Here is a 27,137-nt window from a genome sequence, read left to right on the forward strand (position 1 = left end):
TTTCCTTATGACTGATATTTGACTAACAGACCTGTTGGTTCCTGCTTTCTGCCTCCCTCCTTTCTAGAACAAAGGTGTTACATTAGCTATTTTCCAATTCACTGGGACCCTTCCAGAATCTAAGGAATTTTGGAAGATTATAGACAATGCACCTATGATCTCTGCAGCCACTTCTTTTAAAACCCTAGGAAGCAGGCCATCTAGTCCTGGGGGCTTGTCAGCCTTTAGGTTTAATAGTTTTCCCAGCACCTTTTCCCGAGTGATGGTGACTGCTTTAAGTTCTTCCCCCACGCCAACACCCACCCACCCATTCACCTGTTGATTTTCACGATTCTTTGGTAAGTTTTCTAAGTCTTCTACAGACACAAAATACTGTTCAACTCCTCCGTCATTCCCTTGTTTTCCATAATCAATTCCCCAAACTCACTCCCTGAAGGATCATCACTTTTAGTTACTCTTTTCAATTTAAATATTTGTAGAAACTGATTAATCCTGCCTTATTGCTCATCACTAGGTCCAGAATAGCCTGCTCCCTGATTGGCTCTAGAATGTGCTGTACTAAGAAATTGTCCCACATACACTCTATGAACTCATCTTCCAGATTGCCTTTGCCAATCAGATTCTTCCAATCTACATGTACATTAAAGTCACCCATGATTATTGCAGTATCTTTCTGACACATCCCATTTATTTGTTCCTGTATCCTCTGTCCTACAGTGTAACTGCTGTTAGAGGGCCTATAAACTACTCCCACAAGTGACTTCATACCTTTTCTATTTCTTATCACCACCCAAACTGATTCTACATCTTGCTCTTTCAAGCTAAATACGTCTTTTACAACTGTACTAATGACAACCTTAATTAACAGAGCTACCCCACCACCTTTTCCTAGCTTCCTATCTTTTTGAAATGTCAAATACCCTTCAATATTCAGGTACCAGCCTTGGTCACCCTGCAACTATGCCTCTGCAATGGCTAACAGGCCATGGATATCTGTGCTAACAATTTTTCCATTTTGTTATGAATGCGGCGCACATTCAGATACAAAGCCTTTAATTTTGTCTTGTTACCATTTCTGGCCTTATCTGCTGGTGCACTCTTAAATTTGTAATCTCTATCCTTTTCTGCCACACTCTAGTTATTTTTATCCAAATTGCTATCCTGCTCTAGTACCTCGTTGTTGCTCTTTGATTTACGACATCTCCTCTCACATGATCCCTTGCCCCCACTATTTAGATTAAAGCCCTCTCTGCCGCCCTAGTTATAAAATTCACCAGAATACTGGTCCCAGCGCAGTTCAGGTGAAGACCATGCCAATGTGTGGGGGGAGGGGTGGGAGTGAGAAGGGCGAGAGGGGAACTGTGCGCATTGCATGCAAGTGCGCGCCTGCAAATCTCCCTGAGGCATAGAGGGAGATGAACACTTTAAGAAAAAAAGATTTTATAAATATTATAAAACATGTGCCCTCATGTGACTCTGTCACATGAGCAGGGATGTGTCATTAATTAAATTTTAACATTTTAATTTTACCTTTATTTGCTTTTGGAAACCTCAACCTGCCCGTGGTTGGACTGTAAGGTTGGACAGGGAATGAAAAAATTCTTTTAATTACCTTTTTAATGGCCTTAATAGGCTTTTTAATTGTCGGCGGGCACGCTGCCAACTCCAGCATGTGCCCACCGGCCAAAATATCACACGAGTGTGTGATGAAGTCAGGGCGCTCGCCCGATGTCATCGCGTGTCAGTTTACTCTGTCAGGTCGGTTGCCTGCCTGCCCACCGAACTAAAAATTTTGCCCTATGTTTTATTGCTGCTAAAAGAGAGACATGCTTTTGAAACTTTTTGTTGAGCACTTATCAGGACAGATTCACAAGAATACCAATTCTGCCCTTGACATCGAGGCAGCATCTGTCCCAAGTGTGGCATCAAGGAGCCCTAGCAAAACTGGAGTCGATGGAAATCAGGGAAAAAACTCCCCGCTGGTTGGAGTCATTACTAGCACAAAGGAAGACGGTTGTGGTTGTTGAAACTCAATCATCTCAGTTCCAGGACATCGCTGCAGGAGTTCCTCAGGGTAGTGTCCTCGGACCAACCATCTTTGGCTGATTCATCAAAAACCATCCTTCCATCATGGGACCAGAAGTGGGGATGTTTGCTAATGATTGCACAATGTTCAGCACTATCCACGACTCCTCAGACACTGAAGCAGTCTATGTCCAAAGGCAGCAAGACTTGGACAATATCCAGGCTTGGGCTGACAAGTGACAAGTAACATTCACATTACACAAGTGCCAGGCAATGATCACCTCCAGCAAAACAGAATCTAACCATCACTACTTGACGTTCAATGGCATTGCCATTTCTTTCTGAGTGCCCCACTTTCAGCGTCCCGGGGTTACCATTGACCAGAAACTGAACTAGACTAGCCATATAAATACTGTGGTTACAAGAGCAGGTTAGAGGCTAGGAATTCTGCAGTGAGTAACTCACCTCCTGACTCCCCAAAACCTGTCCACCACCTACAAGGCACAAGTCAGGAATGTGATGGAATACTCCCCACTTACCTGGATGAGTGCAGCTCCAACCACACTCAAGAAGCTCGACACCATCCGGGACAAAGCAGCCCACTTGATTGGCACCCCATCCACAAACATTCACTCCCTCCACCACTGATGCACGGTAGCAGCAGTGTGTACCATCTACAAGATGCACTGCAGGAACTCATCAAGGCTCCTTAGACTGTGCCTTCCAAACCCACGCCAACTACCATCTAGAAGGATAAGGGCAGCAAATGCAAGGGAACACCACCACCTGGAAGTTCCCCTCCAAGTCACTCACCACCCTGACTTGGAAATATATCGCTGTTCCTTCACTGTCGCTGGGTCAAAATCCTGGAACTCCCTTCCTAAAAGCACTGTGGGTGTACCTACACCACATGGACTGCAGCGGTTCAAGAAGGCAGCTCACCACCACCTTCTCAAGGGCAACTAGGGATGGGCAATAAAAGCTGGCGATGCCCAAGTGCTAATAATAGAAAAATTGTAAAGGGAACATCAATTTAACTGCATAAGACCGTCCTGATTGGTTGGTTCTCTAGTTCCAGTCTAGCTCTGTTTCCACCAAATGACTACTCTGTTTTAATTATTTTTTTTCTTAATTAAGTTATGATTACTAATTCCAATGAGCTCTACCACTGATAGTAAACCTTACTAATACTAATAAGACCTTACAATTATTAATAAATTACCTGAGTTTTGAAAGCTAAATGAGCAAAATACTGAACAACTGATCACTTACCTGTTTCCCTCTTCCCTCACTGCACTGAATCCCCTTGCCAAATTCCTAAGCTCACACTCTGTGACTAGCGGCACTCAGTGATGTACTGCTGCCTTTATGACTCACTCAGTTCTCAGCTCTTGTTTCATTTGATAGCTAACAACCACTTGCAATGTGTAGGAACATAGGAATAAGAGTAGGCCATCCATCCCCTCGAGCCTAGTGTGCCAATCAATAAGTTCATGGCTGATCTGTGACCTGACCCCAGCTTGACCCCATATCACCTAATAACATTGGCTAACAACAACCCTATCAGTCTCAGTTTTAAAGTTACAAATGGACCTTGCATTGATTGCCACAGAAGAGAGTTCCAAATTTCTACCACCCTTTGTGTGCAGAATTTCTCCCCATCTTCTCTTCTGTGGCATCTGGCTCTACTTTTTATACTATGACCCCTAATCCCCCACCAAATGGAAATTGTTTCTCTCCATCTACCCTTGCTGTTCCTCTTCATATCTTGAAAACTTTAATCCAATCACCACCCACCCTTCTAAATTCCAGGGATTAGAACCCTACTTTGTGCAATCTCTCCTCATAATTTAACCCTTGGAGTCCAGAGATCATTCTAGCAAACCAGAACCAGATTATACTCCCTCCAAGAAAAATATATCCTTCCAAAGATGTAATTCTCAGAACGACTCACAGCGCTCACAGGTGTATTCTAACCGGGTATTTGTATAACTGAAGCATGACATCTACCCTGTTTTATTCTGGTCCTCTAGCTATTGGTTTTTTTGATCATTTGCTGTATCTGTTCATGATATTATAATAATCTGGACACCTAAATCTCTGCATCTCCGCTGTTTCTAGCTTTTCATCATTTAGAATATATTCTGTTCTATCACGCTTAGGTTCAAAGTGGATACCTTTATTTTCACTATATTGAAATATATTTGCCACACGTTTGCTCATTCGCTGAATCTGTTAATATCTTTTTTTTAATTTTATGCTTCCAGCTATACTGCTTACACAGTCACCTATCTAATATGTCATTGATAAACTTGGATATATGAGTTTCTATCCCATAATCTATGTGAATGGTTGAGGCCTCAACACAAAGCCTTGCAGGTCACCACTAGTCATATCACTGTGAAGTAAACTATCTGTCCCTTATCCCTACTCTCTGTCTCCTGCAACTCAACCAATTTCCTAACCAGGTCAATAATTGACCTTCGATTCCATGAGCTTCAACTTTAGCCAGCAGTCTCTTACTGTTTTCTGGAAATCCATATAGATAACATCCGCAGGCATTTCCCTCGACACTACTTTAGTCACTTCTTCAAAAAATTCAAACAGGTTCTTCAGGTCTGACCTACCCTTTACAAATTCATATTGGCTCTCCCTGATCAGCCGAAAATTTTCAAGGTGTTCAGTAATTCTGTCCTTAATATTAAACTCCAGTAATTTCCTGATAACACATGTCAAACTGACTGGTCTATAACTCCATAGTTTCCCTCTCTCATTTCCTTAATCTGAGAGTGACATTCTCAATTTTACAACTTAAAGGTACTGTTCCCAAATCATGAGAGCATTGAAAGATAATCGAAAGGGCATCTGCAATGTTCTCACCTACTTATTGAAAATTATTTGATGGAAATTTTAGGAATCTGTAATTCATTAGAGCCATTACTTTGACCATGGCTGTTAATTTGCTTTCTTCAATTTTGGTGCGTCCCTATACCTATATCAATATTAGTTTCCTTGCAACAGCCAGCAATGTCCTCTACTGGAAATACTGATGCAAAGAAATTATTCAACCTGTCCGCCATTTCTTTATTTCCATTGACAATATTAGTTTTCCAGGGGGCCACATTGCTCCTGACCACCTACTTTTTCCTAATATAATGTATATAATTGATTTTGACAGTGCTTTCAATACAGTAAAATGTCACAGGGCACTTCTCAGGGGTGTCATTAGGTAAAAATTAACACTGAGCTGCAGAAGGAATCATTAAGACAGGTGACCAAAGGCAAATAGATTTTATTACCGAGCGCCTTTGGTGTGGAAAATGAATTTAATGTTAGTGTGCTTTTTTTTAAACAATAGATTCTTCACTTGCAGATATTTAAACTTGTTTTGAATGGGTTTTGTGAATGAGAGTTTTCAGTGTGAAATGTGTCTGAGTGAGAGCTCTATAAGCTTGTTAGAAGTTTATTTTCTTCATCGCCATTTCAAAGACTTAGCTCCCAATGGCGGCCCACAGTGGACACTGGGTCAGTGGCTATGGAGGATACATGGGAGGCATAGAAGGAGCATGGGGAATATGAGGGGACAGGAAGGGGGCATGAAGGATATGAGGGGGAACGGGGCATGGCGACATGAAGGGGTCAGGGGAGTGGGTGTGGGTGTGAGGGATAGACGGCCTGATGACCTTTAGTACAACTGGGCTGAAATCCCAGGGAGCTGAGATGGGCTTTACTCACATGCCTCCATGGCTCAATCTGAACTGCCTCCTGAGGTGGCGGACCTGATATCATCCTGCCCCTGCTTCCCTGGAACAAAGACAGGGGGCTGGGAAGTGAAGGTGGAGGCGGGGGGGGGATGGGTGGCGTTGAGGTGGTGGTGCAAGGACCCTTTTAAAGGAGATGGGTTTGTGGGGTTGAGAAGTTTCCCAACTCTTACTTCCGGCCTTCTCCACAAAAAGACGGTCCCATGTCAGAGGGCGGATTTTAATTGCAGGTACGGTCCTGCCTGCCCACTGCAGTGTGTGACTATGCTAGACCTCATGAAGCTGCTGTCACCTAGGGTGGGTGGGAACTGAATGGGGAGTGAGCGACTGCTGGCTTCTGTAAAATCAGGCAGGCCTCGGGAGGAAAGTGCGGTAGGAAATGAGAGATTCTCGAGCAAGAGGGGCCTAAACTTTCCTTGTGGAGCCGTTCACAAAAGGAAGTATGAAAACTTAGCTGGCGGGCCTCTTCAATGCCCTAATCTTCTCCATGCTGGACTTCACCATGGCCAATGTTAAAATTGCCATTGCCCCCAATCTCATAACCTTAACCAAATTAGCACATGTGAATTAGGACCCTAGCTTGCCCCAGAAGCCTCTGTTAAAATCGAAAGTAGCGTGGGCTGGACGGCTAAGTAATCCAGAGCATTTCAAATGCCTCTCCCTGGGTTTAAACCAGGTGTGCTGGGTTAAAACATCATCCCCTCTCTCTCCCAGTGACAGAGTTGGGGGATGAACTTGCTAGACAGTGCCACTTGGTGGCCAGAGCTTGCAGCTGCATTTATATTATTGACACTGCAAAATTGGACAGGAAACAGAAAAGTGTGATCAATAATCACAACATGAAATGTGGTTTATGGACGGGAAGTATATGTCTCAAGAAGGATTTCTAATTGTATATATAACCGTATACAGTAGGGCGGGAAAGATTCCAGACTATACGTCAGCTACAGCATCTTGGATTTATATAGTGTTTTTGCATAATTAAATGTCTCAATGTGCTTATCTACTCAGTGTTTGTTACTATGGGCTGTAAACTCTGGGATGCACTTACATCATTGGATTGGCACAGCTTGCTGAAGTTCTCATTCAAGGTGCAGACTGTCTTCTGCTCATGAATGGGCACAATACCTGAAACAGAAATATAAAGGCAAAATACTGCGGATGTTGGAAATCTGAAACAAAAACAAAAAGTGCCGGAAAATCTCAGCAGGTCTGACAGCACCTGGGGAGAGAGAGACAGAGTCAACGTTTCGAGTCCGTTCTGAAGAAGTCGTACGGACTCGAAACGTTAAATCTGAAACAGAAACTTCTGTTAAACAATCATCATTAGGAATCTACGATCTTACTGCTGCTCCAAGAGGACTTTATTCAGCATTAGTTTCCCTGATTCAGACTGCTCTGGACCATCAACAGAAACTTAACAAAAAGTCACCTGATTGCAGTAACATGTGGGACATTAGGAGAGAGTGAAAGCAATAAAGAAAGGAAGGACTAACACTTATGTAGAGCCTTTCCTAATCATCAGTTGTCTCAAAGCACTTTACAGCCAATTTAGTACTTTTGAAGTATCATCACTAGTGTAATGGAGGAAAGGGGTCAGTCAATTTACGCATAATAAACTTCCACAAAGAGTAATAACCAGTTCATCTTTTTATGATGTTGGTTGAGGGAGAAATATTGACAAGGACACCAGGAATAACTCCCATGCTCTTCTTTGAAAAAACGTCATTGAATCTTTTACATCCACCTGAGAGGGCAGACTAGGGCCTTGGTTCAACACCTCATCTTAAAGATGACACCACTGACAATGCAACACTCCCTCGGTACTGCATTGGAGTAAGTGGGACTTGAATCCACAACCTTCTGACTCTGAGGCGGGGCAGCTACCAAGTGAGCCACAGTTGACCAAAGAGAGAAAGGAAGAAAGGCCTGCAGTTATACCGCACCTTACTTGACCTGTAGACACCCCAAAATGCTTTATTTTTGAAGTATAGTCACTGCTGTTGTGATGTAGAAAAAATACAATGCAATAATGACCAGATGATCTATTTTAATAATCTTGACTGAGGATAAATATTAACCATGACACAAGAGAGAATTCCTTTGCTCTTCTTTGAAATAGTACCATGGGATTTGTTTACATCCACTTGAGAGGGCAGGAAGGACCACAGTATAATGACTCATCTGAAAGAAGGCATTGCTGACAGTGCAGCACTCCCTCAGTTCTACAGTGAGGAACATCAGCCTGAAATTGTGTTCAAGCCTATAGATTGCGACTTGAATCCACAACCTTCTTTCTCAGAGATAAGAATGCTACTAACTGAGCCTTAGGGAACTGTGGAGGAGCAGGGAGGAGAGAAATAATGACCACCCAAATCAAAGTGTAAAGGGTCTTACATATTTTTGTTCCATCACCCAGTTCGAACTGCTACATACCAAACTGGCGGAGATCAAAGCAGAGATCAGTGGACTCCATGATGGTGACATTCTGGCAGAGCGTCCAGATGTTGAAGTACATGAAGACAGGCAGCGAGGTGAAGGCTGTCACTCCCAGCCATGCCAGCATGAAGATATAGGTCAGCATAATAAACTGAAACAGAGAATGGACACACTTAGAACGACTGAGATTTTGTCTTATTTCCAAATGTAGCTAACACTGCATAGCCCCAGTGGTAGTAGGCAAATTAGATGGACCTTGTTCTTTTGTCCTCTAGAAATGCTTATGTTCCAAACACCTCCCTGGACCTAACAAGGTCTCTGAAGGCTGAAGCTACCATCTGTTCTGCAGAAATTAAATACTCTCTCACTGTTGTTTTGCTTTCCTCAGTTTTATGCAAGCATGACACACATATTTGAAACTATACATGGCACGGATATTTTCAACGTTAATTTTCTAAATAAGATATTAGGATAGCGTCTTTTTAATGGCTGCTCTCATTTAATTTTTCTTGAATTGTCCTTTAATTTGCAAACAAAAAGAAATAGTAACATTCAGCCAGTCGCCATAGGGAGTAGAATTATCAACACACTGCATGATACAATATGGGCCTCATGCCTGTGATTTCCCAGAAGGAAAAAACAGTAAAAACTGGGAAATAAGATTACTGGTCCGATTACTGGTGTACCTTAAAATGGAACACCAGTAAAAACTGGGAAATAAGATTACTGGTCTGAACTGGTCTTATATACCTTAAAATGGAACACCAGTAAAAATGAGGATACTGGTCTGAACTGTTTTTTCCTTCTGATATTCCAAGTGCAGTGGGTTGGTGCAGCCTGTCAAACGTTAGTGAGACCACAACACTGAAGAAGCCTTGAGGGAAAATTATCATACCCATTGCTTTAGTCACAGAATGAACATTTACAGCAAAGAAGGAAACCATTCGGCTCACCGTGTCTCTGCTACCTGCAGCAAGAAGGTTAACAGATGGGATATGCTAATACATAGCGCAGGTGATGATATGCTACTGGTATCTGTCAGTCATGTGTTAGACTTGAGAGAGAAAGGTTGGAAGAGTGCCTAGGAGCAACTTGCCTACTCTGTAACCTGTTTAGATGTAGAACTAATGAACAAGTGTTAAGCAGGTGCCAGATTATGCCTACAGCCTGTCTACAAACCAAGTCCCACACTTAGGGCAGAAATTTTCACTCAGCAAGCAGGCATGCGCCCAACCCGCTCAAGCGTGTAATGACATGCGTTGCGCAGTCGCACGATAGTTCGGACGGTGGGCGCGCGCCGGTGTTGGCAGTGTGCCTGCCAACAGCTAAAAGGCCTGTTAAGGCCATTAAATAATTAATTAACCTAATTTTTTCGCTGCCTCTCCAACCTAACGGTTGGCGGGCAGGCGAAAAGGCTAAGCGGCCTTCACATTTTTTTTTAGAAACCTCATCCACGGGTGGGATGAGATTTCCAACAGCAAATAAAAATAAAATATAAATTTCACAATCGAATTAATAATGTCCCTGCTCATGTGACAGTCACATGAGGGGACATGTTTCATTACATTTATATTTTCTTTATTTTTTGTTAACAACAGTTCACCTCCCTGAGGCAGTTCTGTGCCTCAAGGAGATTATGAAGCGCTCACTCGCGCGCATGCACAAAGTCCGCGCTCAGCCTGCACGTTCTCCTCCCCCCCGCCTGCACAGGCAGCACTGAGCACTGCCACTCGCGTTTCACGCTGGGCAGGCCTTAATTGACCCGCCAGTGTGAAATTGCGGTCCGATGCCGGCGATCGGCTTCTCGACCTCCCCAGCCCACCCGCCCCTACCGAGCCCACCCGTCAAGGGCAAAATCCTTCCCTGAGTCCACAGGCAGAGGGACCATCTCAGAACACGAAGATCAAAGCAAAATATTGCAGATGCTGCAAATCTGAAACAAAAACAGAAAACACTGGAAAGACTCAGCAGGTCCAACAGCATCTGTGGAGAGAAAGAAAAAAGTTAACGTTTCGAGTCCATGTGACTGAAGAAGAGCCATACGGACTCGAAATGTTAACTCTGTTTTCTTTCTCTCCACAGATGCTGTTAGACCTGCTGAGTTTTTCCAGCATTTTCTGTTGGTACCTCAGAACACTATTCTTCAGCCAGACCTACCCACACACATTTGCTTTCCCTAAGCTTTTTTTCTCACCATTCGTTTAGATGCTTCTTTCTTTCACACGTATTTAATTGCCTTTTAAATGAATGGAGTAATTTACTTAAATTCACCCAGCAGGTGGCTTTGGCGATCGAACCAGTTGGCCATTTGACTTCAATCATCTTCCCGCCCACACCGAGCTCACCCCCTTAATTTAGGGAGGGGGCGGGCACCAAAATCGGCAGCCTGTCCCTGCCATATCAAAATGACCAATAAAAGGTCAATTAGGCTTGTTATCAAGCCTATTGACTCTAATAACATACTGCCCACGCCATAAAACGTTTGGCGTGGGAGGCCTGGGCAGGAGTGGGAAGCCTGATTTTTAACCTCAATTGGTAAAAGGGTGGGAAGGAAGGGGGGCTGCTCTTCGGGGTGCCCCCCCCCACCCCCTTAGACTGAAACCCCTTTCCTTTCTACCCGCTCCCTCTGTTAAACCCCACCTCTCTCCCCACGCTCCCAAACACCCCCAGCCCGAAACCCTGTACTTACTTACTCCGGAGATCCTAGGGCTTGGGCTCCTCTCTTCAGCTGCAGTACCAATAGTGACCACTGACACCTTCCTGGCGCTGCCAGGTCTGATGGAGCTGCCAGCTCATCGGATTGGTTGGCAGCTCCAGAGGGCGAGACTTGCACCCCACGTCAACATCATTCCTGGGGTGGGGGGTGGTGGTGAGGGGAGGGAACGGTGTGGGGTGCGATGGGTGTGTGCTGTCCACCCCCTGTATTATCCCAACCATAGTTTCCAGTTACTGTCTTCCCCACTTATTTTATCAAAATTGCTCAATTTTGAAGCAAGGTTCAGGAGACTTAAATAAAAGACAAAACACAGAATCTCAGTATTCTAACGGTGCTGAAAGAGGCTATTCGGCCCATTGTGTCTGCACCAGCTCTCTGAGCATTTTAACTTTGTGCCAATCTCCTGCATTTTCCCCATAACTTTGCCAATTGTTTCTATTTAAATGATCATCCCATGCCCTCTTGAATACCTCAGTTGAAGCTGCCTCCACCACACTTCCAGGCAGTGCATTCCAAACCCTAACTACTCGCTGTTTGAAAAAGCTCTTCTCACCTCGCATTTGCTTCTTTTGCAAAACACTTTAAAACTGCACCCTTTGGTTCTCGATCCGTTTATGACCGGGAACAGTTTCTCCCTATCTACTCTGTCCAGGCCCCTCATGATTTTGAAAACTTCTATCAAGTCTCCTCTTAGCCTTCTCCTCTCCAAGGAAAACAGTCCCAACTTCTCCAATCTTTCCTCATAACTCAAGTGTCTCATCCCTGGAACCGTTCTCGTAAACCTCTTCTGCACTCTCTCCAATGCGCTCACATCCTTCCTGTAGTGTGGTGCCCAGAACTGTACACAGCACTCCAGCTGAGGTCTAACCAGTGTCTTATATAGGTTCATCATAACCTCCCTGCTCTTGTACTCTATGCCCCTAATAATGAAGCCTAGAATATTATATGCTTTAGAAACTGCTCTCTCTACTCTTTCTTCCACCTTTAATGAATCATGTGCATATACACCCAGGTATCTCTGTTCCTGCACACCCTTTGGAATAGTATCCTTTATTTCATACTGTCTATCCATGCTCTTTGTACCAAACTGTATCACCTCACACTTCTCCGCACTGACCTTCATCTGCCACCTATCTGCCCACTCCACAATGTGTCAATATCCTTATGAAGTTCTACACTGTCCTCCTCTCAGTTTACAATTCTCCCAAGTTTTGTGTCATCCGCAAACTTCGAAATTGTCCCCTGCACACCAACATCTAGATAATTTATATATATCAGAAAAAACAAGTGTCCCAATACCAGCCCCTGGGGAACCTTCTTCCATCCCGAAAAATACTCATTACCCATTATCTCTGTTTCTTATCCCTCAGCCAATTTTGTATCCACATTGCTACTGTCCTTTTTATTCCATGACCTATAATTTTCCTCACAAGTCTTTTGTGTGGCACTGTATTGAACGCCTTTTGGATGTCCATATACACCACATCAACGGCCTTGCCCTCATCAACCATCTCTGTTACCTCTTCAAAAAACTCCAGCAAGTTAGTTAGGCATGATTTTCCTTTAACAAATCCATGCTGACTCTTCCAAATCAATCCACAATTTTCCATGTGACTATTAATTTTATCCCGAATAATTGTTTCTAGAAGTTTCCCCACCACCGAAGTTAAACTGACTGGTCTATAATTGCAGGGCAAATCTTTACAACCTTTTTTGAACAAGGGCGTAATGTTTGCAATTCTCCAGTCCTCTGGCACCTCCCCCGAATCCAGGGAACATTGAACAATTATTCCCAGCGTCTCTGCAATTTCCACTCTCACTTCCTTCAATATTCTTGCATGCATCTCATCCGGTCCTGGTGCCTTATCAACTTTAAGTACCGACAGCTTATCCAATACCTCCCTCTTATCAATTTTAAACCTTTCTAATGATTGAGTTTCCTCCTCTGTCACAATGGCCTGAGCAGCATCTACCTCGTAGGTAAAGACAGATGCAAAGTACTCAGTTAACACCTCAGCCATGCCTCTTGCCTCTATGTGTAAATCCCCTTTTTGGTTCCTAATCGACCCTACTGCTCCTCTTACCACCTTTTTACTATTGATGTGCTTATACAATACTTTGGGATTTCCTTTTATGTTAACTGCCAATCTTTTTTCATAATCCCTCTTTGCCTCTTGTATTTGCTTTTTCACATCCCTTCTGAACCCTTTGTATTCAGCTTGGTTCTCAATTGTATTTCCTACCTGACACCTGTCGTAAGCACGTGTTTTCTTCTTTAGCTTAATTTCTATCTCCTTTGTCATCCAGGGAGCTCTGGATTTGTTTATCTTACCCTTCCCTTTTGAAGGAACATACCTTGACTGTACCCAAACAATCTCCTCTTCGAGGGTAGCCCATTGTTCAGCTACTGCTTTTCCCACCAACCTTTGTTTCCAGTCTATCCAGCCCAGTTCCATTCTTGCCCCACTGAAGTCCACTCTCTGCCAACTGATTATTCTTATTCTGGACTGATCAATGTCATTTTCCACCATCATCCTAAACCTTATGATACAATGATCACTGTCCCCTAAATGTTCCCTCACTGTCACTTGATCCACTTGGCCCACCTCATTCCCAAGAACCAGGTCCTAGCAGTGCCTCCTTTCTTGTTGGACTGGACACATACTGCTGTAGGATATTCTCCTGAACACAATCTAGGAACATTTGTCCCTCACTCCCCCTTACACTACCACTATCCTAGTTTAGAAAATGGGTAATTAATGTTCCATTATAACTACTCTACAATGTTTACACCTCTCTATAATTTCCTTGCAAATGTGTTTCTCTATGTCCTTTCCATTAGCTGGTGGTCTATATATTACACCGAGCAACATAATTGCACCCTTCTTATTCCTTAGCTCTAGCCAAATCAATTCTGTCCTTAAATCCTCTGACACATCCTCTTTCTCCTGTGCTGCAATACACTCCTAACCAAAAACGCCACCCCACCTCCTTTTTCCCTTTCCTATCTTTTCCGAACACTTTGTAACCAGGGATATTTAACACCTTCCTTCCTTAAACCAGGTCTCCATTATTGCCACAACATCATAATCCCACAAGGCAATCTGTGCCTGTAACTCCCCAATGTTATTGACTATACTCTGCGCATTCACATGCATGCAGTGTAACCCTGATTTAGACTTCATTGCTTGCTCCCTTACTCCGGCTCCATCTATTAAATTACTATTCCCTATTTAAGTGCTATCTGCCTCTCCCAGCATTTCATGCACCGTGGTATTACTTTCTAATATTCTCTCCTGGTTCCCACACCCGTGCTGAGTTAGTTTATACCCTCCCCAACGGCACTTGCAAGGAACTCAGTCCAGGCTCTGTTCAGATGCAACCCATCCAGCTTGTACAGTTGCTAACTCCCCCAGAGTCAGTCCCAGTGTCCGAGGAATCTAAAGCCCTCCCACCTGCACCATCTTTCCAGCTACACATTCCTCTGTCTTATCTTCCTATTTCTGTACTCACTTGCACGTGGCACTGGGAGTTATCCGGAGATTACTAATTTAGAGGTCCTGCTTCCTAATTTTCTAACTAGCTCCCGAAATTCCAATTGCAGGACCACATTCCCCTTCCTACCTATGTCATTAGTACCAATGTGGACCACAACCTCTGGTTGTTCGCCTTCCTCTGCAAGAATGTCCTGCAGCCGATCTGTGACATCCTTGAGCCTAGCACCAGGGAGGCAACAAGCCAAATGTTGCACAAATAGAGATTTCTAAAATATAAACCACCCATTTTTATAAATATGCAATATAAATATATATATATATATATAAATATAATGCGTATAATATATAAATATATCTATACTTTAAGTTGAGTTGTACAAAACTTCTTTTTGCTGTATATCTCTGTGCCCTTAAATTATATAACTGCCCAATTTTATCCAATAAAACGTATATTATTACCATAACATTATTTCTGTTATATCATTAAAAAAAATTATTCAAGCATCTTACACAGAAGTTTAAAGCACAGAAATGTGCTTTTTGGTCCAACTGGTTTCTACCAGTAATCATGCTCCACACAAGCCCCCTTCCTCTCCTCTTCACCTAGCCCTATCAACATATATATATATATATGTTTTTCCCTCGTGTACTTATCTAGCTTCTCCTTAAAGGCATCCATGCTTTTCTCTCAACCATGTGGTCGCAAGTTCCAGGTTCTAACCACTTTCTGGATAAAAGAGTTTCTCCAGAATTTCAGTGAGTTTGATCATAGTTTCCAACCCACAAAGTTGATTCAATGCAGCTCGTAATCCATAGAAGGAATACCTAGGTGGGCATTATTATCTCCAGTGCATTAGCACATTACTCTAAATCATTTTGACAGGTTACTTTTCAGAATGTAATTATTGTTCAAATCCCATCCTTATTGGATTTATTTGTGGCTATTTTGTAATAATGACCCCTAATTTTAGATTCTGTGTAAGTGGAAGCAATTTCACCACATCTACATTATCAAGCCCCTTCATAATTTTAAAGATGTCTATTAGCACGCCCATCAGCATCTCTGTTTTAGAGAAAAGAGCTCCAGCCTGTTCAGTTTTTCCTGATAATTATAACCTCTCGGCTCTCTGACTTTGCATGTTATAGACAACACATAAATCACCTGTCAAGGTGTGTATTGTGAACATCAGCTCCAAAAGACACATATGCAGAATCGTGGTAAACACAGTCTTGAAAGAATCCAGCTCACGCCTACTCATAGCTGATGATGAAGAAGCAGATTTCTAACCTTTCACCACATCCCTTTTTCTTTCAGTTTTAACATAAATGAGTCATGTATCTGCATTATGCATTTTTTCATCACTGTATGGGAGAGTAATCCAGCTAAGCAAATTGCCCAATCATTATAAAACCCACTGCCTAATCTTGTTCCACTGATGTCAAGGTACTGAAAATCGGACACGGTCCACATCACCTGATTACCATCTGCAATAGTTTATCCAAATGAATCAAAACGATCTGCAGCTCTGGTCTCGCAAAATGAACATTGAAGCACTGGGGAAAGTACAGGAAAGACCTACAAGGATGTGACCAGAATTGAGAGGATGCAACTATCAGAAAAGATTGAGATGGTTGGAGATCTTTACCCTACAAAACAGAAGATTAAGGCATGAGCAAATCGAGTTGTTTAAGATGAAAAGAAAGCACTTGAAAGAGTAGATAGAAAGAAATTTCCTCTGGCCGGGTGGTGGCGTCGAGGGGGTGGGTGGAATTCAGAACTAGGGGGAAAAACCTTAAAATTAGAGACAGGCCATTCAGGGGTGATATCGGGAAGCATTTCCTCTTACCAACAGTAATGGGGATCTGGAAATGTGTCCCTGAAAAAGTGTTTGAGGTTAAGTCAATTGAAAATGTAAAAAACTGAGGCTGATAGATTTTTTTCCAATTAGGCAATGGCATTAAGGGGCATGGAATCAAGTTGAGAAGAGACCTAATAGAACTTTTAAAAACTATTAAGTGGTTAAATAGAAGGAGGTGTGGGGATCCGTTTATCAACATAGGAACAGGAGTAAGACATTCATCTTCTCAAGTCTGTTCCACCATTCAATTAGATCATGACTGCCTTGCATCTTCACTCAATATACTTACCTTGATTCCATGTCCCTCGCTACCATTGCCTACCAAAAAGTCTTATCAATCTCAATTTTTACATTTTCAATTGACCTAACCTCACAGTTCCAGATTTCCACTGCTGTTGGTGTGAGGAAATGCTTCCTGATATCACCGCTGAATGGCCTATCTCTAATTTTAAGGTAATGTTCCAATCTCTCCTCCCAGAGGAAATTTCACTCTATCTACTTTATCAAGCAGCTGGTCAAGCTAAGTTATTAAAAAAAACATCCCAGAGGGAAACTTTAAACAACTGTCATAACCTATAATTTTAAGTGTTATGTTTGAGATGCAACTCTAAATTCCAGAATCAGACCACCAGTTCTCGAAAGGTTTTATATTAAGCTAAATGAAACATTTTATTAATTTACACAAGTTAAATATGTAGACATGGCTACAAATTACTATGGTCATAAGTTTTAACAAATTCCCAATCAAATCTCCATTAAGGCAACAGCAACCTATAGACGTAACCAAACACCAGGCAAAGTATTTTCACCTTACGAATTCAAAATGAGATTCTTTTCACTTTGGTCCCTGTGGAGACAGTTGGAGGCTTATAGTTGCTTTTGATCTCACATTGCCTCTGCCCTACACACACAAATTGGTTGTCCTGTTATACCTAGCACAGCCCATTGAATGTAAATTCTAATTGTATCACCAGCCTTTTCTAACAATAAAACTCCTTTCATAGTACTGATCTTATTAGCAATATAAACATATTGCTTGGTCTCTGCTTGCTAGGTGCCAGAATTTACCATACTTGAATGCTCTATTCAAAAAATGCAAATGCACTCTATCTCTCTTACATATCAAAACTAGTGCACATCGGACTAGCTGGCTTTAATCCAATTAAGATACACCCACAGACTAAATCTCTAATTTAAAAGAAAAATATTTTCCAATAATATTATATACATTAATAGCTTCATGACAATCAACCCTTTCTAAAATTATTTTAAACACCCCAATTAGTTCATCACTTAATCTTTTATACTCAATGGAAGATAAGCCTAGATAGGAAAATAGTAACATAGGAGTAGAAGTAGGCCATTCAGCCCCTCGAGTGTGCCCCACCCTTCAACTAGATCATGGCTGATCTTTTACCTCAATCAATGGTTTGGTTGAGTGGGCAGAAAAGTGGCAAATGGAATTCAATCCAGAGAAGTATGAGGCAGCACATTTGGGGAGGGTAGATAAAGCAAGGGAATACTCAATAAACGGGGGAATATTGAGAGGGGTTGAGGAAGTGAGAGACCTTGGAGTGCATGTCCACAGGTCTTTGAAGGTGACAGAGGTGGGTAAGGTGGTAAAGAAAGCATTTGGAATGCTTCCTTTTATTGGATGAGGTATTGAATACAAAACTAGGGATTCAGAGATGTAATGATGGAACTGTACAAAATGCTGGTTAGGCAACAGATGGAATTGTGTGTACAATTCTGGTCACCACATTACAGGAAGGACATAACTGCACTGGACAGAATACAGAGGAGACTTACAAGAATGTTGCCTGGGCTTGAAAATTGCAGCTATAAGGAAAGATTGGATAGGCTGGCATTCTTTTCCTTAGAACAGAGGAGGCTGAGGAGTGACCTAATTAAAAACAAAATTATGAGGGGCCTAGATAGGATAGACAGGAAAGATTTGTTTCCCCTAGCTGATTGGTCAATTACCAGGGGGTATAGAGTTAAGGTGATTGGTAGAAGGATTAAAGGGGACATGAGGAAAAACCTTTTCACCCATAGGTGGTAAACATCTGGAATTCACTGTCTAAATTGGTGGTTAAGGCTGAAATGCCCAACTCAGTTAAAAGGTACCTGGATATGCACCTGAAGTGCTGTAACCTGCAAGGCCATGGACCAGGTGCTGGAAAGCGGGGTGAAAAATGAGCAGCTAGCTTCTTTCTTCTCTTTTTATGGCCAGTGCAGACATGATAGGCTGAGTGGCCTCTTTCTGTGCTTTAACATTTCAACGGTTTTATGGTTCAATTCCATTTTCCAGCACTATCCCCATATCCCTTGATACCTTTAATACCTAGAAATCTAACAATCTCTTGCTTGAATGTACTCAACGATTGAGCCTTCATGGGCCTCTAGGGTAGAGAAGTCCAAAGATTCACCACCCTCTGAGTGAAGAAATTCCTCCTCATCTCAGTCCTAAATAGCCTACCTCTTATTCTGAGACTGTCCCCCGGTTCTAGGAACTCCACTCAGTCAGAGGAAACATCTTTCCTGAATCTACCTTATCGAGCCCAGTAAGAATTTTATATGTTGAATGAGATCACCTCTCATTCTTCTAACTTTTGGAGAATATAGGCCCAGTCTCTTCAATCTCTCCTCATAGGGCAATCCCACCATCCCAGGAGTCAATCTGGTGAACTTTCATTGCACTCCCCCCAAGTCAAGCACATCCTTCCTTATGTAAGGAGACCAAAATCGTACACAATACTCCAGGTATGGCCTCACCAAGGCTCTATACAATTGCAGCAAAATGCCTTTACTCCTGTACTCAAATCGTTTTGCAATAAAAGCCAACGTAACATTTGCCTTCCTAATTGCTCATTGTACCTGTATGTTAGCTTTTAGTGACTTACAAACAGAGACACTGAGGTCCCTTTTGGACATCAACACTCCTCAATCCCTCGCCATTTACAAAATATTCTGCATTTGTGCTTTTTCTACCTAAGTCGATAACTTCACATTTTTCCACATTATATTACATCTGTTGTCTTCTTGCCCATTCCCTCTTTGCATCCTCCTCACAACTCTCATTCCCACCAAGTTCTTTGTCATATAGTTAAATGTAAATGTAAGCCATCTTCATAATTTATGGCACTTTACAGCCTTTTGAACTCCACATTGATTCCAACAATTTTGGTCATAAACACCACTCCTTTCTTTCCACACAGCAGCTGTTGGTAATGATTCTATGAATGCCACTTAAACCTCCTAAAGGCCAATCTTTAATTTCTTTATTTGTCCTGTTACCATCCCAATTTGCCTTTCGCCATCATCCCTTTGGTTAATTAATTTCTCCTGCATTCCACCCCATCATACATAGGCTTTACTTTTTATTTTATCTATCCTCCTCCCTTTCCCTGTCTCACGCACTCGCTTACAACTTAACTCTGACATTCTCCAGTTCTTATAAAAGGTCATCTACCTGAATTTATTTCTCCACAGATGTTGCCTGACCTGCTGAGTATCTCCAGCATTTCTGGTTTTCATTTCAGATTTCCAGCATCTGCTCTATTTTGCTTTCATTGCACAATCAAACCTTTTTAGCCCTGGTATTGTTCTGGTGAATTTGTGTTGCACCCCCTCCAAAGCTGAGGTACAATGCCCAGAACTGATTACAGTATTCTAAATGGGGACTAGCCAGAGCTTTATTGAACTTAATATAACTTGCATCTCTTTGTAGTCCAAAGCCATTGAAATAAAGGCCAACATTCCATTAGCATTTTAAATTATTTTTTGTGCTTGACCACGAGCTTTTCATGGTTTCTGTACACAGCATCCCAACACGACCGCATTTGCTTCATTCTTCCATAGTTCCCAGCTTCTCACGATTTAGAAAACAATCTGATCTATCTTTTTAGATCCCAAGTTGATGACCTCACACTTCTCCATATTGAACTCCATCTGTCACAATTTTGTGCACTCACAACCTATTCCTTTCCAACTTTCTGCTTCCCTCTGCACTATTTATTGGGCCATCTAACTCACTGTCATCAGCAAACTCTACAAGAGCAGGTAAGATGCTGGGAATTTTGCAGAGAGTAACTCACCTCCTGACTCCTACCTGTCCACCATCTATAAGGCACAAGTCAGGAGTGTGATGAAATGCTCTCCACTTGCCTGGATGAGTGCAGCTCCAACAACACTCAAAAAGCTTGACACCGTCCAGGACAAAGCAATCCACTTGATTGGCACTCCATCCACTGCCTGAAACATTCACTCCCTCCACCATCGACGTACAGTAGCAGCAGTGTGTACCATTTATAAGATGCACTGCAGGAATTCACCAAGGCTCCTTCGACAGCACCCACAACCTCTATCACCTTGAAGGACAAGAGCAGCAGCTGAATGGGAACACTAAGTTTCTCTCCAAGCCACTCACCATCCTGACCTGGAAAAATATTACCAGTCCTTCACTGTCGCTGGGTCAAAATCCTGGAACTCTCCCTAACTGCACTGTGGGTGTATCTACACCACATGGACTGCAGTGGTTCAAGAAGGCAGCTCACCACCACCTTCTCAAGGGCAGTTAGGGATGGACAATAAAAATGTTGGCCTAATCAGTGGCAGAATAAAAAACAGTTGTCTTTCGGAGGTTTTAATACCTGCTAATGAAACAGACCTTAAATAGGAAGAGCTATATTGTAGTCTAGTGCTGGAATGAGGTCATCATTCAGTTGATACCATCATTCCTGCTTGACAAGTTCCTAGTATTAGCCATGCCATTAGATAAGTGCTGAGTGACTGTGGGAGGAGCAGATAACCTAAAGTGTCAACAGGGGCTGCTCCTGCTGATTAAATGGCAAGCATATGGTGACGTTAGGCAACGAATTGAAAGCAGGTCACAATTCCACTTAGAATGCTGTACACAACATCACTGCGTGGGAAAGAGAAAGTCATCTTTCTTTTTAAGATTACTTCATCAAAAAAGGAGAAATGGAAAATTGTGTTGTGCAAAATAACATTACAGAAGTCAAAACCCTTAAGGCTCAGACATGCTTTCTTAATTTTGACATAATGCTGCACAGATACAGCTTAATGAATAAAGTCTAGTCACAGAAATCCAATTTTCATTGGGCCATAGCTGAGAGGTATAGAGGACAAGGAAGACAATCTCTGGAAAGTAGCTTAATTTCATGAATAATGAAAAATAGGGAGAACTAATTTTTTGTTGACACCATTTCATATGGTCCAGATATCGTGGACAATCCCCAGAAGGAGTTCATTCGCCTTCTACTTAGGCAGTCCCTCAGGATCGTGGATGACATGCTTCCACTCCAGTTCAATGGGTTCTGAGATGGCTGATAAGCCCAATGTGCGATCTGCAAACTCTGCCAGGGCAGAGCAGGGCAGGTGGTCCTTGAAGGGTCGAGCAGATGGGGTGTTTGGAGGTTTGTGCCCTCTCTCCAGTGCCTCGACTTCACCTCTGCATGTCTCTGACAAAGTCCCTCAATGTGTTCATTGCCTTCCCGAATGAATCTTCTCCATTGGTCAGTCACAAGCTAGAGACTCACATGAGTCGGTGGGGATGTTTGACCTTTTCCGGAATGCTTTGACGACATCCCTAAAGTGTTTCTGCTATCATCTCGGGAGCCTTCTGCTGTGCCAAGTTCCAAAAAGAACGGTTGCTTTGGGAGTCTGGTATCAGGTATACGAATGACATCTCCCACCCAGTGGAGCCAGTTTTGAGTGATTAGCGCACCGATGCTGGGCAGAGGATGCACATATTCTGAACACACAAAACAAAACATAATAAAAAGACACTACCAACAAGTTCTTCAGCTAAGCTATTTTGCAACTTCCCAAGACATTGGATGAAGTAATTTTTCTTTAGTTTTTCTCACCCTACAGCTATTGTGCATATGTTACTAAGTGAATTAGTGTGCATGTCAACAGCTGCCTGCAGTTTACTCTTGCAGATGCCCAGGGAAGTCAGGGAGATGGGCAAACATTTTATAACTCATCACATTGAAGGATAAGAATGGTGTTTTTGATTTGATCTATTCTTTGATTCTGAGAAGAGATTCAAGGTGCTCACCTGAAATTGATGTTTAACTCTTTAAATATATAAATTGCTGGGGGAGAATTTTCTCCCCGACAGGGGGTGCTGAGTGGGAGCGGGTGCGGGTGGGCGCACAGCCGATTACCACCCTCGATTGGCTGCGCACCGCCATTTTATGTGGGCGGGCCAATTAAGGCCCCCTTAGTGTGACACACACCCAGAAGCGCTGAGCGCTGCCTGTGCGGGCGGAGGGATTAGGCTGAGTCGAAAGAGCGCCGAAATCTCCCTGAGGCACAGAACTGCCTCAGGGAGATGAGTTTGATTATCAAAAATTTTAATTAAAAAAAAAATTTAAGACATGTCCCCTCATGTGACAGTGTCACATGAGCTGGGACATGTCAATGAACTTTAATTAAAAAATTTATTTGACTTATAAATCCTTCATGAAACCTCATTCCGCCTGTGGATGAGGTTTCATGATAAATGCGAAGGCCGCCTGGGCTCTTCGCCTGCCCGCCAACCTTAAGGTTGGACGGGCAGCTCCATTAATTACTTTAATTAGTTTTAAAATGACCTTAATAGGCCTTTGACAGTTCGGCGGGCGCGCAGCCGAACTGAAGATCAGAATGACGCGTGGTAATTTCGGGACGCACGCCCAATGTCACCGCGCATTATTTTACGCGTCTGTGGGCAGGGCCCGCCCCCGCACGCCAACCCTAAGATTCTGGCCCTGGTTGTCAGACCTGACTGCAAAATTCAGGCACAAATAGGCTGAGTATTGCACTGCGCACATCCTGCCTAGTTGTACCAGGCATTGAACAACCTAATCATTGAGCAATTTCAGTGAGGGACCCTTAAAAGGGTCATTGGAGGTCACTCAAAAAAAGAGGCTCATGAAATTATAAGTATTTTTGTATAAGCACAGGGTAAATAGGAGCAGCATCCAGGGCCTACACAAACAATATTTTCTTCACCGCCAGCATGCTTAAGGGTCCCTCAGAGTTACCCCATGACAACCAAACCTGTTTCTAATTCATTCTGAAGCCAGGTGATGAAGTAGGAAACCAGACACCAATCTTTTCACTTATTGCTAGATTTATTTACAGAATGCAACATTGCACATGTCTGCCTCCTCCCTTACCAACACCCAGTGTCCCAGAAGTCTTTCTTCATACTTTTTTTAAGTAAAACAGAAACCTCAGTAAATTAAACACCCGGCCGCGGTAGAGCGGCAGACACTCGGTAAGCCTTCCTTTATATTATAAAGAAACCAAAAATCATTAAATTAAACTAATAAACACAGATGACAGCCCCTGGTGGGGATCACTTATTTATACTTTTATTTAAGTGAAACAAAAATCAATAAATGAGAGGGAGTAAACAGCCTCTAATGGGGCACTGTAACCAAAACAAAACGTCAAAGGAAACTTAATTAATTAAAGCAAAATATCATTACCAGGGGTGATGATGCACCCCTTCCCCCACGGTGCCCACCGGTCATGGAAGACCTCAAGTGTGTCGGTGGACACCACGTGCACCCTCTCCAGGGCCACCCAGCTGTGAACATAACCACAGTAGATGGGCAAACAGTTGGGTAAGTCTTTATTTATAGTCTTTTGAGAATCAAATTAACAAAAGGTCAAATGAACAAAAGAAAGTGGCAGCCACTTAAAGGGGAACTGCAACAAAAGACAAAGGAAACTTACAAAGGTTTTTTTCGGGTTCAATAATGCACCCCAATAATGCCCACCGGTCACAGAAGGACCCTAACGTGCCAATGAAAGAATAAAAAACAATTGTCTTTCTGAGGTTTTAATACCTGCTAATGGAAGAGACTTTAAATAGGAAGAGCTATATTGTAGTCTAGTGCTAGAAGAGACCGTCACTGAGTTGATACTATCATTCCTAAGTGGCAAGTTCCTAGTATTAACCAAGTCATTGGACAGGTGCTGAGTAGATAAGCAGACAGTTGGGTAAGTCTTTCTTTATATGTGGTCAAGGTAGTTAATCAATCAATATCCTTCACTGGTGTATGGGTAACCTTGATAATACAATTAGAATATCAATAACACCTGTCAGTCACTTCTAAAAGAAATTGGCCTGGGGTTTTATCTTCATGATTTCGAGTTGGCTGGAGAGCATGTGTTGTGTAGGGGGCAGGGTGGATGAGTGAGAAGGTCTTTTCCTGGCCATCATGGTTCATCATTGTTGTTAACAGCCAGATGATTTCCTGCCCTCCCAGGCTAATGAGCTGCAACACCGGATCCCATTCCCACCGGCAGCATTGCAGTGAGGTCCAACACAGAAGTCTCCTTGGAACTAAGACCGCAATGGGCAGCTGAGTTAGCGCTTTGCAGACTTTGTGTTTGGCTGACAACAAGTGGAATTTCTGTGTTAATGCCTAAGAGAGAGGCCCCCAGTCCGAATGCTAATATAGACTGAACCAATGTGCAGCTTTGATCCTCAGAGTTCAGAATCACAGAAATGTTACAACACAGGAGGCCATTCGGCCCATCATGTCTGGACCAGTTCTCCATTAGCCCAATTTACCAAGTGCCACACCCCACCTACTCACCATAGCCCTCCACGTTTTTCTTTTTCAGATAATAATCCAATTCCCTCATGAAGGCATCAATTGAACCTGCCTCCACAACACTCTCAGGGAATGGGTTCTTTTTTTTCATTCACGGGATGTGGGCTTCGCTGGCTGGACCAGCATTTATTACCCATCCCTAGTTGCCCTTGAGAAGGTGATGGTGAGCTGCCTTCTTGAACCGCTGTACTCCATGTGGTGTAGGTACACCCACAGTGCTGTTAGGAAGGGAGTTCCAGGGTTTTGACCCAGCGATAGTGAAGGAACGGTGATATATTTCCAAGTCAGGGTGGTGAGTGGCTTGGAGGGGAATTTCCAGGTGGTGGTGTTCCCATCTATTTGCTGCCCTTGTCCTTCTAGGTGGTAGTGGTCGTGAGTTTGGAAGGTGCTGTCTAAGGAGCCTTGGTGAATTCCTGTAGTGCAACTTGTAGATGGTACACACTGCTGCTACTGTGAGTTGGTGGTGGAGGGAGTGAATGTTTGTGGATGTGGTGCCAATCAAGCGGACTGCTTTGCCCTGGATGGTGTCAAGCTTCTTGAGCGTTGTGGGAGCTGCACTCATCCAGGTAAGTGGGGAGTATTCCATCACACTCCTGACTTGTGCCTTAGGGGAGTCAGGAGGTGAGTTACTCGTCGCACGAGTCCTGGCCTTATGACCTGCTCTTATAGACACAGTATTTATATGGCTAGTCCAGTTCATTTCCTGCTCAATGAAAACCCCCAGGATGTTGACAGTGGGGAATTCAATGATGGTAATGCCATTGAACATCAAGGGACAATGGTTGGATTCTGTCTTGTTGGAGATGGTCATTGTCTGACACTTGTATGGCGCAAATGTTACTTGCCACTTGTCAGCCCAAGGCTGGATATTTTCCAAGTCTTGCTGCATTTACACATGGACTGCTTCAGTATCTGAGGAATCGCGAATGGTGCTGAACATTGCGCAATCTTTAGCGAACATCCCCACTTCTGACCTTATGATGGAAGTAAGGTCATTCATGAAGCAGCTGAAGATGGTTGGGCTGAGGACACTATGCTGAGGAACTCCTGCAGCGATGTCCTGGAGCTGAGATGACTCACCTCCAACAACCACAACCATCTTCCTTTCTGCTAGGTATGACTCTAACCAGCGGAGTGTTTTTCCCCTGAATCCCATTGACTCCAGTTTTGCTGGGGCTCCTTGATGTCACACTTGGTCAAATGCTGCCTTGACATCAAGGACAGTCACTCTCACCTCACCCCGGGAGTTCAGCTCTTTTGTCCATGTTTGAACCAAGGCTGTACCGAGGTCAGGAGCTCAGTGGCCCTGGCGGAACCCAAACTGGGCATCAGTGAGCAGGTTATTGCTAAGCACATGCCGCTTGATAGCACTGTTGATGACCCCTTCCATTACTTTACTGATGATTGAGAATAGAATGATGGGGCAGTAATTGGCCAGGTTGGATTTGTCCTGCTTTTTATGTACAAGACATACTTGGGCAATTTTTCACATAGCTGGGTAGATGCCAGTGTTGTGGCTGGACTGGAACAGGTTGGCTAGGGGCATGGCAAGCTCTGGAGAACAAGTCTTCAGTGCTATTGCCGGAATGTTGTCATGGTCGATAGCCTGTGCAGTATCCAGTGCCTTCAGCCATTTCTTGATATCATGTGGAGTGAATCGAATTGGCTGAAGACTGGCATCTGTGATGCTGGAGACCTCTGGAGGAGGCCGAGATGGATCATCCACTTGGCACTTCTGGCTGAAGATTGTTGCAAATGCTTCAGCCTTATCCTTTGCATTGCTGTGCTGGGCTCCTACATCATTGAGGATGGGGATATTTGTGGAGCCACCTCCTCCAATGTGTTGTTTAATTGTCCACCACCATTCACACCTGGATGTGGCAGGCCTGCAGAGCTCAGATCTGATCCGTTGGTTGTGGGATCGCTTAGCTTTGTCTATCACTTGCTGCTTATGCTGTTTGGCACGCAAGTAGCCCTGTTTTATAGCTTCACCAGGCTGACACCTCATTTTTAGATATGCCTGGTGCTCTTCCTGGCATGCCCTCCTGCAGTCTTCATTGAACCAGGGTTGACCCCCTGGCTTGATGGTAATGAGAGAGTGGGGGATATGCCGGGCCATGAGGGTACAGGTTGTGTTCGAGTACAATTCTGCTGCTGCTGATGGCCCACAGCGCCTTATGGATGCCCAGTCTTGAGTT

General features: G+C 43.3%; 1 protein-coding gene across 3 annotated transcripts in view; it reads right to left on the reverse strand.

Annotated features, from left to right (window-relative positions):
- Positions 1 to 27,137, reverse strand: part of LOC144692606 (proteolipid protein DM beta) — a 294,676-nt gene that overhangs the window by 36,343 nt on the left and 231,196 nt on the right. For all 3 annotated transcript variants that reach the window (XR_013579354.1, XM_078561639.1, XM_078561654.1), the window contains 2 exons: positions 8,223 to 8,376; positions 6,838 to 6,914 (listed from right to left, as the gene is read on the reverse strand). Coding sequence is in view for 2 of the 3 variants with exons in the window: in XM_078561639.1 (XP_078417765.1) it covers positions 6,838 to 6,914; positions 8,223 to 8,376 (231 nt within the window). In the remaining variant the exon portion in view is untranslated. The remainder of the gene's footprint in view (positions 1 to 6,837; positions 6,915 to 8,222; positions 8,377 to 27,137) is intronic.

The sequence above is a fragment of the Cetorhinus maximus genome, chromosome 2 (genome assembly GCF_964194155.1).
Source record: "Cetorhinus maximus chromosome 2, sCetMax3.hap1.1, whole genome shotgun sequence".
Classification (NCBI taxonomy): Eukaryota; Metazoa; Chordata; class Chondrichthyes; order Lamniformes; family Cetorhinidae; genus Cetorhinus; species Cetorhinus maximus.